This window comes from Serinus canaria, chromosome 8, assembly GCF_022539315.1.
Source record: "Serinus canaria isolate serCan28SL12 chromosome 8, serCan2020, whole genome shotgun sequence".
Taxonomy (NCBI): domain Eukaryota; kingdom Metazoa; phylum Chordata; class Aves; order Passeriformes; family Fringillidae; genus Serinus; species Serinus canaria.
Genome location: NC_066322.1, coordinates 6,102,514 through 6,117,578, shown reverse-complemented (window position 1 = coordinate 6,117,578; position 15,065 = coordinate 6,102,514). Strand labels below are relative to the sequence as shown.

Below are 15,065 nucleotides of genomic sequence, written 5' to 3'. Positions count from 1 at the left end.
GTCAACTGCCTGGAACAAATAACTGTCTTATTATTCCTTTAATATTGCAAGCAGCAACACATGTGGTGCTCCTCATCCAATGGTCCAGATAATTCTGTCACAAATTTATCTTATTTACCACTCTCCCAATGGATCTGACATCACCAAACTATCAGGTGATTATGCCATGTTTTCCTTCAGGATAATTATTAAAATATTAAGCATTTGTCTTGGGAAGGGAAGGGGACATCTCACCAGAATCAACCCTTGTCTGTTTGCAATTACACAAGGGCTAAACTCCAGTCAGAATTTAATGGATTTACTGCATGTCTCAGGGCTGAGAAGGAAGATGAGATTTTTTTTTCCCCCTGCTCCAGTGACTGGACAGTTTCAGTGTTATGCATGTTACCAGTTAACACATTACATATTGAAAATCACTGCTGTGCTTGGTGACTGAACTTTGGGAATTTCTTAAGAGTTCTTGGATGCAGTGTGAGTACTCCATATAAAAGATCAATTTAATTAAACTTCCTGCAGAAAGCACCACATAATCAGAACCCACTATGGTACAATGATTATTAATATAATGAAAACTGACTCTAAAAGCTAAAAGGTAGTTCAGGAAACAAGAAAAGTTACATAACATGAGGCAAAAACACCAGATGTAATTTTTCTATGAAATGAGATCTCCTCTTTATAATGGATTTGTTTTTCTTTGTGAAGGATTTGCTTTTCTAACAGGAAAAAAGAGCTTTACCTCAACACAAGTCTAGACACCATCCTCAGATATTTATTTTTTAGCTGCTAGGAAAGCTCTTCTGATTTTAAGCCTAACACATTGTGCCAAATCTGCTGTCAGTTTCACATGGTACAAATTAGTTGAAAATACACTTATTGTGGAAGTCAAATGTGAGTAATTTAGTGAACCTGCATTAACATAATACAGAGCAGAGTATCTCCTACACCATAAGCATTAGAGCCACAAAAATCTAAGACATTAAATTTTCCACAAGCATGTAAAAACTGAGAAGCATTTCTCTAAAGATTGATAGTATGTTTATGGACTGTGAAAACTAATTTCAAATCTCAGCACACCAAAAAGGAACAGTGAGGAACTGGTGGCTCTGAAAGAAAATACTCAGGACTACCACATGTGCCCACTCTACAACTCTTCTCATTCCTAAAGAGATGGAGTGTGTCCATAATGGATTTCATCTGTGGGGAAATTCAGCATCCTGTTTGTTCATTGCACTCACAAAGATCATAAGTCTCTATTTCTCTCACTGCCAAAGGCAACAGAAATAAGGGCCTCCTCATAACAACAGGCTAAAATGAAAAATTAGCTCCAAAATGGTTTTGCAGTGTGGAATAGAGTCAGGTACAAAAAGAGAATCAGCTCATGAAATATGTTCTGCAGAGTCCAACAAAAGCTGAATGAAAACCATATGCAACAGAAGAAAAATGGATTTACAGAAAAAAACAACCCATAGCCTCACTAGCTTTTGCAGTGTTTTGGAAACCTGCTGCAATAAAATATCCCCTTATTTTATGCTAAGCACTGAGTGAGCCTTCCCAGATGGGCACAGGGGCTTTACTGTCAGGATTTAATGAAAACACAGTTATTCTTCTTACCATTTTTATTATCACTTCTGATGATATATAAACACTAAACAACTTTGCTGTGAATAAACCCAGCATTATTTATACAGCTGATGCTACAATTTATCATTAATTTCTTTCCCAGAGTGTACTTCCATGGCTAAACTACAGATTCTGGCATCAAATATGAGGCTGGTACCTCAGCAAAGGAGGTATGTAGCATTCATTGTAGTTACCCCTGGTGTATATCAAATACACACTATGAATTCTACTTCTTTCATATTCCAGTGTCCTGAAATAAGGCATGATGCAGTTTGCTGGTGGCTCAAAAATAAATGGAGCAAATTGGGTGGGTGGGGGAGAAATTTAAATTAACCACAGACTTCAACAAGCCAAGGACACAGGTAACTTCAGGACAGGGTTTGACAGATCACAGACATTGTAAAGACACAACAATTTTTAGGAACTATTTCATGACCTCATTGCTTGCAGCTGAGCCACTCATTACAAGTTGGGCTGCAATATAATTAGGAAACAGTGAATAACCACAACACTGAATTGCAAAATAAGCTGTGAGAAAGTTTCTGCAAATGGTTACAACAACAAAGAAAGAGTTCATACCTAATGTTTCTCGAACCTTCAAGTGATGGTCAGTTGCTTATTTAGAGACACAACTATAATTATTCAGATTCTCACAGTGTGCAGAAAAATATGGGAAAGAAAACAAAAATAAAATGTGACAGATGATGGTTTTTACTCTTCCAGGAGAAAGAATCTCACATACTGCATTACAGCTGAGGACATCAATTTTAGAAGACAAATAAGTGCTTTACACTTGTGTGAGTAAATAACAAGATTTTATTTACTCACACGAGTTTAAAGCACTTATCAGTCTTCCCCAAAACTTAACACATTAACTTACCCCTCCCTTCTGAACCAAAACCCTACAGACTTATCAAAATCTCCTGAGGGATGGTGAAGCAAAGAAAAATAAACAGATAAAAAGTAGGGAGCCTTATCAACTTACTTTGCTTGTAGAGAAGCCAAGGCATCCGAGAACTTGTTGTTAAGAAATAAATCCAGAGCTGCCATACACTCACGCAGTGCCACGTTGAGGTCTGACGTAGATGACCTGCCAGAAGAGATAACAAGCTCAGCACATCTGTTCTTCTACCAGTGTATTATTGCTGCACTTGGACCCCCCTTCCTCAATTCCAGATTTACTCCCTTGCATAACCTGCTATTTTATCTTCAGTGATTGCAAAAAGTGAAAGTGACTCCTATTCTGTTTGTGGATTTAGGTTTTCGGGGTTTTTTTTTTTAAACTATGCTTTCACCAAGTAACATGTGAAAAGCAACTGAAATGTTTCATTTTCTGAAATAAAGAGAGACAGACTGCACACACTTTATGGTAAGAGCCTGGACATGCTGAATTTGCCATGTGGGAGCACAGCAATTTGATGAGCTCAGGTACCAGGAACACAAAAGCACTGGGTGACAATGCAGATCTTATTGTAAGGCTGCCAGACTCCAGCTGGTGACATCATGATCATGTTATCACTTTAAGAATGAGACGCTGTCAATCTGCATCAGAATATCACACCAACTGCTGCTGGAATATCTGCCTTCATTCAGCTCATGTTCAGAGTGGTGCCTGAGCAACAAACCAGTACGAACTCACAGGTGGGTTACAATTTCCCATTGTGCATGTTCATGGGAACATCACTGTTCTAAGAAGTGCCACTGCACTCAAAATAAACTACTGTGGTATCTCAAAGTCAGAGGACTTTCAGTGACTTACTCTGGCTGTACTTTTCTCCTTTACAACATTCAGATGTCAGCCTGACCTGTCACAAGGCTTCTCAGCTGGTCTTTAGGGTTACTGGCAAGAGGATAATACAGACCAGCTGAGTTAGTTTGGCCCAAGTTCATCAGCACCAGAACTGCTGGACAAAAAAAAAAAGCCACAAAAGAAACAATAAAGCCTTGCACTAATGAAGTTAAGGTCACCTAGGCAGTGTTAGGACAGTTGAAACATCTGCATCTAATGATCAAAGAGCTCCACTGCACTAATATAGTGTATACAAGCATGTACAAAACATCCTCCAACAAAATACAAACAAATCCATGTTCCTGATTCTGAACAGCTTTAACTAATGTGATCTATCTTGTGACTTAGAAACTGTGTTAGTTCCTTAAAAAGTAGCACAACACAGAATAATGAAAGGAAAACCAGAAAGCAAAGTCCTGATAACATCTTAAGAAAAAGGCAGGGGAGCACAGCACAAGCAGATAGCATCAGCAATAACCACCCACTGCAGCAGTGGTTTGGTTTTGGTTTCACAAATAATGACTGCAAAGAAATAAAGAGTATAATTATTTATACAAAAAGCAGGACTTTAAATTTGAGAGAATACCATTCCTAGTGAAAATTTGAGATGCTGTTCCTAGTGGCTTTGTCATCACAACTTCAGCTACAATGCAAATCCTTTTGCACCCAAGATACTCTTTGAGTGCTCTGCAAGCATTGATTAACCAAGTTTTGGCATCCGCCTCATACAAAATGCACTATCATGTCTGCTACTCTGAGCTATTCTGAGCTCTGCTTAATAATTAAAACTTGGTCAATTATTGCTTATTGTATTAAAACTCCTACCTTCCTGGTTTTAAATCTGTGTCCCTGAACCAAGTAACATATTTAACAATAAAGCACATCTTCACCTGTTTTAAAATATTTAGACTTACTAGCATTTTGTCTGGGTTTTTTTTGGTTTTTCGTTTCTTGTCACGCAGCAGAATTACCCCATTCAATACAAATAAACCTTTTCAAAATGCTCCTTTGAAACAGAAAGATGACAAAGAATAAAACCGCTGCTGAAACTCAAAGCAGAAATAAGATACTATAATTATTGGCATCTTTTCTGGAATACCAACACACACTGCTACCCACAGCAGCAGCAGCAGACACACAAGCGGCACATTTCCCTCATACTCCAAGGAAAACCTGCCACAGGATGCAGATCCCACGTCAAGGGCTCAAGACCTGGGTAAAATACACACCTCACATAAATGCTACGAATCATCACTCGTCCCTGTTAACAGTAGGGCAGAAATGCTTTAAACTCGAGGGTGCTCAGCATTTTAGCAAACTGATTAGTCATGCTTCAGTGGGCTGCAGATTCCCTCCTGCTTCCAACAGCAGGAGCAGAACTGCCTCTAAGCCAAACGCAAATTGCTGCGTGCTGCTACTCACCTCTCCGCTGAGTGTCCTGCGTGTTCTGACATAGTCATGGTAAGCCCACTCAGCTTTTAGGCTCGAACATCAGCAGCACTCGGTGCTCCTGAGCCAGCTGCGAGTGACAGCCCCGGTGGGAGCGCAGGGCAGCGCCTGCCTGCGGCACCACACTGTGCGATTGGACACCGCCGCGGGAACAGGAGCATCGCTAATTCACCGGCACATCCTACAAACCCGCGATTCGGAAGCCAGGCCGTGCCACAGCAGGCTCGTGTGCCATGGATCCAAATGCAGCTGGATACCTCTAATGTAGGAGGGGCTGGCGGCTGCCAGCCTATCTCTGATCTACAAACCTGTCTGGAACGAGCAGCAGCATCAGCCACCTTTTCTCCTGTCCAGACCAGGCAGAAGCCAAATACCCTTGTAATTACAGAGCTGAAACAACAAGAATTACTGCATATGGCAGTGGCCCACATCAGAAAGCTGTGAACCAGAACGGAGAGCCAAACGAGAGCAGCTGACAGGCGGCACTCAGGCAGTAATTGCTGCAAATGTGAGAACCACGCAGGCGAGAGACACAAGCAAGTGCTCCTTCCCAGCAAGGATTCTCCACAAAACAGGCTCCAATCCAGCAGCCAAACTGCTGCTTCTCGTTAGTTCCTGTACCTTTGGGAGGAACTGAGACTTTACATGCTCTTTGTAACAATTTCTCTTTAATGCCATGGAAAATGAGGCGAGTTGGCAGTCACAATTTAATCAGTGGAGTGAGTGCATCTGGCTGATTTTGCCCAAAATGCAACAGTGAATTCCCCTGAACTGCTTTGCTGGCACATCAGCTGTACCAGCCTTGTACACAACTACAAGCAGCATTACCAGTCCTTCCACTCATTACAAGAGCTGGACTGTGGAAGTTGATCAGCCATGATCCACTTACATAAATTAGTTTCTCCAAAAGCATCTAATGGCAGAAATTATCTGTTTGCTAGATTACCCAAAGCAGTACCAATAATGAAGATATACACTGCAGAAGGAAGACCCAAAAATGATAAACCAGCAAAGGACAGTTCCAGGAAGATACTATGAATCCATTAACATACCTGATTAAATCTCTTGCTGGTTTTATGGCATCCTGTACAGACAAGCCTGTGCTGCATTTGGTACAAAAATTACAGTAATATATCCACAGGCGGCCCCAATAATGACTCCATTACATGTTCCTAACAGCATTGTGTACCTGGGCCACAGCAGGAGATAAAAGACATTACTGGGGTTTTTTTTCCCTAGTTGGGAATAACTACTGGTTACAACTTAAAATTAACTGACTGGTTCCATGGCAGGATCATGGGCTACTCTGAAAAGGTTTTTCATCATTCTCACTAGATGTTTGTATAATTTCTAATGAATACTGTATTCTCCAAATAGTCCTTAAAGCCCTGTATGGTGAAGGCTCTGGCTGTCTCTGCCAAATTCTTCAAGACTTGATTTGCCAGGTTTTTATTTGAATACCATTTCTCTAGAAACAACTATATGCTCAGGCAACCTTCAGTATGCAACCTCTCCCTCCCACATACACGTATGTTTTCTTTTAACTAAAGAAAACAAATGTAAAAAACTCAGATCTGAAATATTTCCACATTTAGGCCATTTCCCTGCTGGTTTTACAAGGTTCTTTCCTTTCTTGCTTTTGGGCAGCAGGTTTTGCAAGGACAGTCATATGGTTCTTCTTGTGGTTTTGCTATTCATGAAATCGTTGTTCTCTGCCCCAGGGACCACGAGTGGGGTTGCTTCACAAATCACAACCACAGCACATCCAGGGAGTTGCAGCAAGAACTGTTCTCCTTACTCCACTGCATCCCCATTGTCTCTAGCTGGAAATACAGCTTCTTGGAATATCCCAGGCAATGCCCCTTTTACTTAAGCACCAGATCCCTTATATGTCAACAGCAGTATCAAACAAAATGAGTAAGCAGAAATAAGCAAAACTAAAATCTGGAATACCAATGAATAGTAAAGCATCTTCAAAAAAAACATAAATGTTTTCATTGTCAAAAGGAAAGAGACACACAATTTTTGAGCATGGGAGTTATCACATTTATGCAAAATTTTATTTCACTGTGTGCATAATGTCAACTGGTTTCTTACTACGACTTTGCAGTGCATAAGCTTTGTGATTCGTCACTGGGTTTTACAGATTTCTTCAATAAAAAAAGCATTTTGAGCCTTTTACTGTGCAAAATGCTAAAATACTCAGCCTCAGTAATTATCAGAACTTTACAAAGAAAGGTAAGTCTGAGGTTTCTGACTTTGTACAATGCTTTTAATAGTAATTCAAGAGCTCCTTCAGTACTGTGAAACATTAAAAGCAAGTTAAATCAGTCATATCCTAAAATATGGATGCATATCTCTGCCAAATCTACCTTATCTGCATAAGTCAGCTGCGGTTGCATGCATGGGTAACTTCATTTGGAGGAGGAGAATAAAACACAAAGAATCAAACACCATTTAAGCTTCACCAGTGCTAACACTTCAATCATTCACAGATGTGAGGAGCCTCCCAAAGCACATTTCAAAGGCCTCAGTTTCAGTGTTAAGGAAACTTCCTTGTCTGACCATCCAGGAGTCCCTGGCAGTCACACTCCCATCACCTGAGCTGGGGCCAAAGCCCCTTCACAGTTCCACATCCCACACACAGTGTGACAGGCTCGACTTCAAGTTTCCCATAAGAGTCTCAGATGTCCCAATCCTTAAAATTATTTCATCTTGGTGCAATAACAAAATAACAGCTTGAGCCGGTGCCTCTGAGGAGGGACTCCAAACAAAGGAACCTCCAGGCTTTTATCCCCTCAGAGTCTAAACAGGAAAAAGTCTGGAGGCCTTCAGCCCCTGCTGTGTCCCCAAGTGTTCCTCCCTGTGCCCTTTTCGTGCAAAGGCTCAGCAGTTCACAACCCATAGTACCATCACTGACACCTGGATGTCCTTCCCACTGCCTGTTTCCAAAAAGATAGAGAAATATGGAAATTCTTGCCATGACACCATATTCTGTTCTCCTAATGCTGGATAATCCCAGGGACATCAGGAGATAGCAGGATACACCTGGGATTACTTCCTTTAGCTTTTTCCAGTTCTTCACATCATTCCTAAACCCAACACTACTTTTCTAAATAGTTGACTTCTTTGAGCAACACTGCACTACAAGTTGTCAGCCTGAAAAAATCTCAACATTCAGAAAGAACAAAAAGCACAACACTTGGGAAGAATTCTTTTCTTCTGCAAGCATTTCCAAACCCACATGAGATCAGAAATAATCTTGGATGAAAAGAACAAATAAGCAGTTCTCACAATTATTTGTAACTATTCAGTTTTCAGACAATACAGAAATATCTTCATAATTCAAAAGCAAATAAGTTAATGCAAGAAAATTAATTCTCCCATATCCCTTCCTGTTCTATGTGCCAAGCTGTTAATACCTCAGCATTTATCTTTCTGTGTTCCTGAACACTTTTCTGGCCCATGTCTAAGATTCCTCAGTGCTGCACAAATGCCATTACTTCAACAACAAAGCAACTGGAAATGTTTCAATATTCATGTTCTCCAAATATTCTGCATAGAAACACAACAGTGATACAATTCTGGAATTCATAGTATTTCAAGCTGTACATGGAGTATGACACCATTTATTTCTGAGGTTAATTCAGCTCTCAAATCACTGAGTTATTGATGCCTCAGCAATGTCAAAGGTCTTTTAAAAAGCTCTTCCATTCCAGCAAAAGCTCACAAATCAAAGGGTTGTGACAAAGCAGTGCAGTGAGCACCACAAAGACCAGGGAATTGGCAGAGAATCCTGTTCTGCCCTTGGTCCCACCATGTTTAACTTGGATCAAGCAGGATCTAGTTTGCATTAGGCTCACAGTTCTCATCCTGTATTTGAATAGGCAAACAGTGCAATAAATTCATTAAGATAGGTTTGTTCAGATAAATAAAATGTAGTGGTGTCATTTCTACTGCTCCCTTTCCTTGTTATGCTGCCATGACTGCTCAGAGGGTGAAATGCACCACTGTGGGTGAGCACCCTCAGTTAGCAACACTGCCTGCATCAGACAGAATGAAAATAAATAAAAAGACACACAATCCACTCTGGTATATTACAAAAATAAGCCAAAACGTCCTGCAACAGCACTGCTCTATTGGAATGTACAAAGAAAAAGTTACCTCACACAGGATCTACACTGAAATAAAACAAACATATTCAGCATTACAGAAATTAACAGGATTGCTGCAATTAGGTGTAAATTTTCATCATAAATCACACCACAGTAGTGTTTAGCAAGCTTTAATAGCTCTTCTTTTTCAATTCAGATGATCTACAATCTTTGTCACTTTGAAGGGGACGTGTGATTGATATCATTCCTTTTAGGGTTTTTAAGGGTCTTTAAACAACCTTATAATAGCCAGTTGCTCTTTTTTCCAAGTACTCTGACTTTTCAGTTTTCCTGCCTCTGGTTCACCTACACTTCTGACATAGTTACTCTCAATTTTTAAAGGTCTAATTCTCATCTCACTAAAATTAATGAGAAAAAAAAAATCAGCAAGAGCTGCACTAGATCACTACCATGCAATGGTATTGAGCACATTTAGCAAACTAACGAATAAAGCATGAAGCAAAATGCAAACTCACTCTGCCGTGTTCATGGTAAGAAGCCAGACAAAATCTATGAGATTTGCTTTTCCTAAAGACTGCAAGGTCAGGGTAGAGATCTGTATTACTTCTGAAATCAGACTGGGTGAGAATTTAGGGAGGGGTGTCAGGCAATTCCCTCTTTTGGTTGGATTCTGCACTTATCAGCAGTGATAAAGGCTGGGTAGGTAACAAGAGAGTTACCTGGGCATGTCTGGTTTGTACTTGTTTATGGTGACTTGCACTTCACTTCTTTCAGACTTCAGTGTGGTGACCAACTTAGAAGGGATGAAACACACATTCTGGCCCAAAAAGCATTTTCCTGCAGTACTTCATGTGAGTTGAAATGTTTCTTTGTTTGGTTTTATGTCATTTGGTTGGGTTTGGGTTTTTTGGTTGTTTTTTTTTTTAATTAAATCTACGTAAAGCATTTTCAAAATAAATTACTCTGTAACACGCTTTGCTGCAACTTAAAAAAAATCATGATTTTTTAAATCATTCCATTGCTGAACAGTATCTTATGCTCCCACAGAAATAATATATAGGAATGACACAAAATACCTGAACAAATAGGGGACTGTTGCTTTGCCTTTAATCATTGCTTTACATGACATTACAGATTATGTTTCCCTGAGAGCTTCCAACAGCCTGGGTTTATTCTTCAGAAGTCATCTGCAAAGCATACTTCACAGCACCTTGATCACTAACAATGCCACTTTCTCTCCAATTAAGTAAAAATTCAAGCATGGCACTTCAATACACCTTTACAGTTCTCTTGAACCTGCCCACTGAATCAACACTTGAGAACAGAAAAAGAAGTACCAGTAGAAAGTTGTCTTGGCACTCAGCATTGCCAAAGCCTTTTTGAAGAGTTATTCTTTGGCACAGTGGCTTCAAGAAGAAAATAGTTATTATTCTCTCCCTTTCAGAGTGCAAGAACAACTAAGAAAACTACCTGAGGAGAAAAAACAAAGAAAACCAAAATAAGTGAGGCTGATATTGAACTCAGATTCAGTTAGGCTGGGATCTTTCTGTCAATTTTTCCCTTTCCGACAGGGAGAAAGTATTGGTAAAAACTAAGTTTTAATGCAGATGCAGTGAGAAGATTTCATCAGTTCAGGATGACAATTTTAGTTAGAAAGAAATGTAAAATGACATCCAAGTTCAGTACTGCATTCTGTTTGATATACAGCTGAGGCTCCAGCCATTGAGTCAAGTATATCTGAATGACCATTCTAAGATTGAGACTTTCTTCTGACAGTTGCCTTTTCACAACAGATGACTGAAAGTTTTATTATCAAGTTGAAGACAACAGCTGAAAACCTCTAAAATGGGAGGTCATTTTTCATCACCCCTGCTCAAATATCTGTTTACTTTTCAGTTCCAATCATTCCACTAGAACATTTTTCCTCCAACTATGATCTGATAATCTCAGTCTATCCCCAAAACATATATGATATCTAAAGAAACCACAAATTCAGATCTGTGGAAACACTCTCTGGGAGCTTCATCGGGATTTTAAAGGACTGATCTAAGTAAAACGTGGACTACAATAAGGAAATAGTAATCTTTTCCCACAACTAGCCAAAATCCTGATAGATGCTTTTCAACACTTTGTAGCACAGCACTGGGAGCACCTGAATCCCTTTAGATCCCAGTGCAGTGTCACCCTGGAATGGGAGAGCTGGTTCCAGCAGATGGAGCTCCAGAAAGGCGATGAGGAGCCAGCACCAAGAGCTCCAGCAGCTTCAGTAACACAGACTTTTGGGCCAACCTGCCCATCCTGGAAAATCCACCCAACTCCCTTCTGATTCTAAATATTTCTGCACACATTGTTCCCCACGCTCAGAACTTCCTGAAGCACAATGCAACTGCAGTCCCTCAGCCTGCTGCTACTGTCAGTGCAAACACAGCACCTGGAGGTCATTTAATGGTATCATTTAACATCATTATTACAAACACACAGCCCACCTTTCCAGCCTAGAGTTGAAAAATATTTTTAAAATTGCTGAGCCATCCCTTAAAGAATTATCAAGGGAGAGCACGGCAACAAAATTATATAAAGTTCGTAAAAATCACAGAATCATAGAATTCACAGGGCTGGAAAGGACCTTGACTGTTATCTCATTCCAAATCTGTGCTGTGGGCAGGCCCACCTTCCACTACACAAAGTTGCTCAGAGCCCCATCCAACCAGACCTGAGTACTTCCAGGTAGGGGTTATATATATAAATATATACTATATACTAATGGACAGGTCATTTTTGATCATTAGCAAGTCTAGCACTCTAGATTTTTAAATCCCACAGGACTTTGTTGGTTTAAATACCACTAGACCACCTCCTTTGATCTCTGTAATAACTCTAACATTAATATCAATGCCAGCAAAAAAGAGCACTATTGTACAGTTTCTATAAGCTAAAGTTGAGGAAATGGTTTTTCCCATCATGGTTTCTTCAGCAGAAATAAAGTCTCAGGTAAATGTTTGCTGTTTTCAAATTCAAGATAAAGCGAAAGTGTGCAGCCAGAGAGAGAGCACACCAGTGCTCCAAACACCTGATGAAGAACCATGAACAGAGCCATCACCACTCTTCTAAGCAGCAAACCTCTTCAACAGCTGTACTCTTAAAAGCTCCTACTCCTGCATAGATTATAAAGCAGATTATCATAAATGTCTTATGTCAAATACAGAATCCACAAGCCGACCTTTAACGCAGCCATGTCTAAAATTTAACACACCGTCATCATGGGGGAAGAATGTTATTTGCAGACTGATTCAGCTTTTGAAGAAACAACTCTCTCACATGCACACAATGGAAGTTTATGTATTTTAGGGGCAGCGGGAGTACACCTGGAATGGAGAAAGTTATCCACCTGCAGCTCCCTTTTGAGGGTAAGCAAGAAGGTATTGAGTTATAGGGTAAAGAGCGTCAGCGTTTCGCTGTCAAGGTGTGTCGCAAGCTGCACAAACAGGAGCTCAAGCAAAAGGACCTGGTCTTCCACAGACATGACACGCTCTTCAGCAACCCTTTGAAGCCCAAAGGCAATTTGCATATAACTACAGAAGGGCTGCTGCGCAGGTATGTAATTAGCTCAAGCTAATGCTCTTGTCTAAGAAAAAAGAAAAGCCCCTCAAAGTGCAAGAACCAGTTTGTGACCGAGCAAAGCCCCAGCCAGCACAGGTGGGCACAGCCCCCGCCCACAGCGGGGTCAGCCCGGTGGCCAGAGCGGTCCGCGGGACGGCCCAGTCGGTCCCGGCCCGGGCAGTCCCGGCCCGGGCAGCCCCTGCCCACGGGCCGCAGGCGGCTCCGGCCCCGGCCCCGGCCCCGAGTGGCGGTCGGGGTCAGCCCGGGGGCCCGACCTGCCCTCAGCGGCTGCAGCGCCCGGAACCCCTCACGCCGTCCCGCCGCCGGACCCTCCGCTCCGGCCCCTCCTCCCGCCCGGGACGGAGCATCCCCAGAGCCCGGCGGAGGCAGCGCTGACCCCGGCGACCCCCGGCCCGGCCCGACTCCCCGGCCCGCCCCAGCCGCGTACCGGGCACCGGCGCTGCCGGCCGGCTGGGCGTCCATGAGGTGTCGCGACGGGCAGCGGCTGAGGGCAGGGCGGGAGGGCGACGGGCACGGCTGGCGCTGCTGTTGCTGCTGCTCCCCGGCGGCCGCCGCAGCCAGCTCGCATGGTGTGTGGAGCGGCGGCAGCCGGAGCCTCGGCGCATGTTCGGGCAGGGCCGGGCCGGGCCGGGCCGGGCGGAGGGGCCGCCCCCGCAGGTGAGCGGCTGCGGCAGTGCCCGCCCTCCGCCGGCGGCTGGCATGGGATGGGATGGGATGGCACCGCACCGGGGGAGTGCGATCATGCCATGTGGTGACGGTCCCACCGCAGCGCTCGGGCGGGACCCGGGCGTGTCGCTCCGCTGCGGGAACGGCCCCGAGGAACGCGGGCATCGCATCGGTGTGCTGGAATTAAGAGTCATTAATTCCTCTCGAGAAAAAGCATGAGGAAAACATAATTGATATTTCGCCAGGTTTTCAATTAGCTGCGCTCTTCACCTGCTGCCGTCTACCCCCAGCACAGGGGTCAGCGAGTTGTAGCACAGGAGTAACACCCCACAGGGCTCACACATCAGAGGGACCAAGTTATGGCCAAATCACATAAATAAATCATTAGATCCAACTAATTAAATTCTTTAATTTGTTCATTAACATAAAATTCATAAACAAAATAAATATTTACAAATTTAACTTGCCTCTTCCATAAAAGAAAACCAAACCCATTGAAATTGCGAACAGAATATGCAATACTGAAAAAAAATCGCATTACTTTGGCCATTAATGTTATAGTAGTATCAATCACGCAGCTTCAGGGTTACGGGGCTAACAGTTCAGAAGAGATTAACAAAAGAAAGGAGCCCGGGGAAGGAAATGAACGAGGCAAAGGAAGGCAAAGGTATACAGGGCCGAGGGAGTGGCAGGACAAACAGAAGGACTGGGTAGACACAAAGAAACAATGGGCACATTAACGGGAACAGTGGGTGTATAAGGTTAAAAAAAGAAAGAATTTATTAGCTGCACACCGACAATGTGGCTCGTGACGTGAGGAACAAGGGGTGGGTGGCAGGACGGGCTCACGCTCCAGTGCTCGGGGTGCAGCTGCTCCGAGAGGAGGGGCAGACATCCAGTGACTGAAGGATGATTCCCTCTTCTGACACCAGCCAAGAAGTCATGATTGTCTCCACTAAATCAAGCGTTTTAGCTCAGTGAGGGATAGCAAAAAGAGTTGAGACAAGCACCTTCCTGTGCTTTCTTTGCCAAAAGAGCTGTTTTGGTACAAATGCAAGCCCACGTTTTCCAGCATAAAATACCTGTTTACATACACTCCATTTTCTGAATTGTGAGGCTCTCACACATTCCAGCTCCCAGCGTTCACAATGAAGCCAGACTTCCTCTGTAGTTCTGCACTTCAGCCCATTGTCAATAGCCAGTCACAGGTAACTTAAAGAACATTTTTATTAATAAAAACACCAAAATATACTCTAAATTGCTTCCTACAACTTTTAGAATTATATATTGTAGGAACAAAGTTGGAAAAGCTAAAACAGAAGGACAAATTTGCTCCTCTGAGCATTGTATTGTATGCTTGAGAACAGCTCTGCTTTTAATATCTGATATCAAAATAAAATAAAAATTTTAAGTTAAATGGATAGCATATTAAAGAAAATTAGATAATTTAAATATATGATTTTAACATTCAACAAGTACTTCACCTTTTTCAGGATTCAAGGTCAGTGATCTGAACCTCAACTGAATTATTTATTCAGTAAAAATTATTACTGAATGTGGGCCCACAGTGAGATTCACACTCCAAAATCCTCAGAACTGTTTGTAACTCAAGGACCCTAATTTCAAAAATAAGGAGGTATTAGCCGAGCTTCAGTAAGTATTTTAAAAATTCTACAAGGATTTTACCTAAAAACCCACTGAGTCTTTTAAAATTACTTTTTTCTTTGTAAGTGACCACACCTATTTATGTGGCATCTCAGGAGAGACTGCATTCTATGGAAAACAATCCTAAAGACCTTCTGGCT

The 15,065-nt window shown here is 42.1% G+C and overlaps 1 protein-coding gene across 2 annotated transcripts in view; it reads right to left on the bottom strand.

The window, feature by feature from the left end:
• Positions 1–13,154, bottom strand: part of TTC39A (tetratricopeptide repeat domain 39A) — a 50,958-nt gene extending 37,804 nt beyond the window's left edge. Inside the window, exons 1-2 of one of the 2 annotated variants that reach the window (XM_030226290.2) lie at positions 13,022–13,154; positions 2,606–2,710 (exon numbers count right to left, since the gene is read on the bottom strand). In XM_030226290.2, coding sequence (XP_030082150.1) covers positions 2,606–2,710; positions 13,022–13,056 — 140 coding nt within the window. In that variant the 5' untranslated portion in view covers positions 13,057–13,154. Of the gene's footprint in view, positions 1–2,605; positions 2,711–4,831; positions 5,064–13,021 lie in introns of those variants that run through there. The other variant, XM_009088713.4, reaches the window with a different exon arrangement.
• Positions 13,155–15,065: the final 1,911 nt, after the last annotated feature.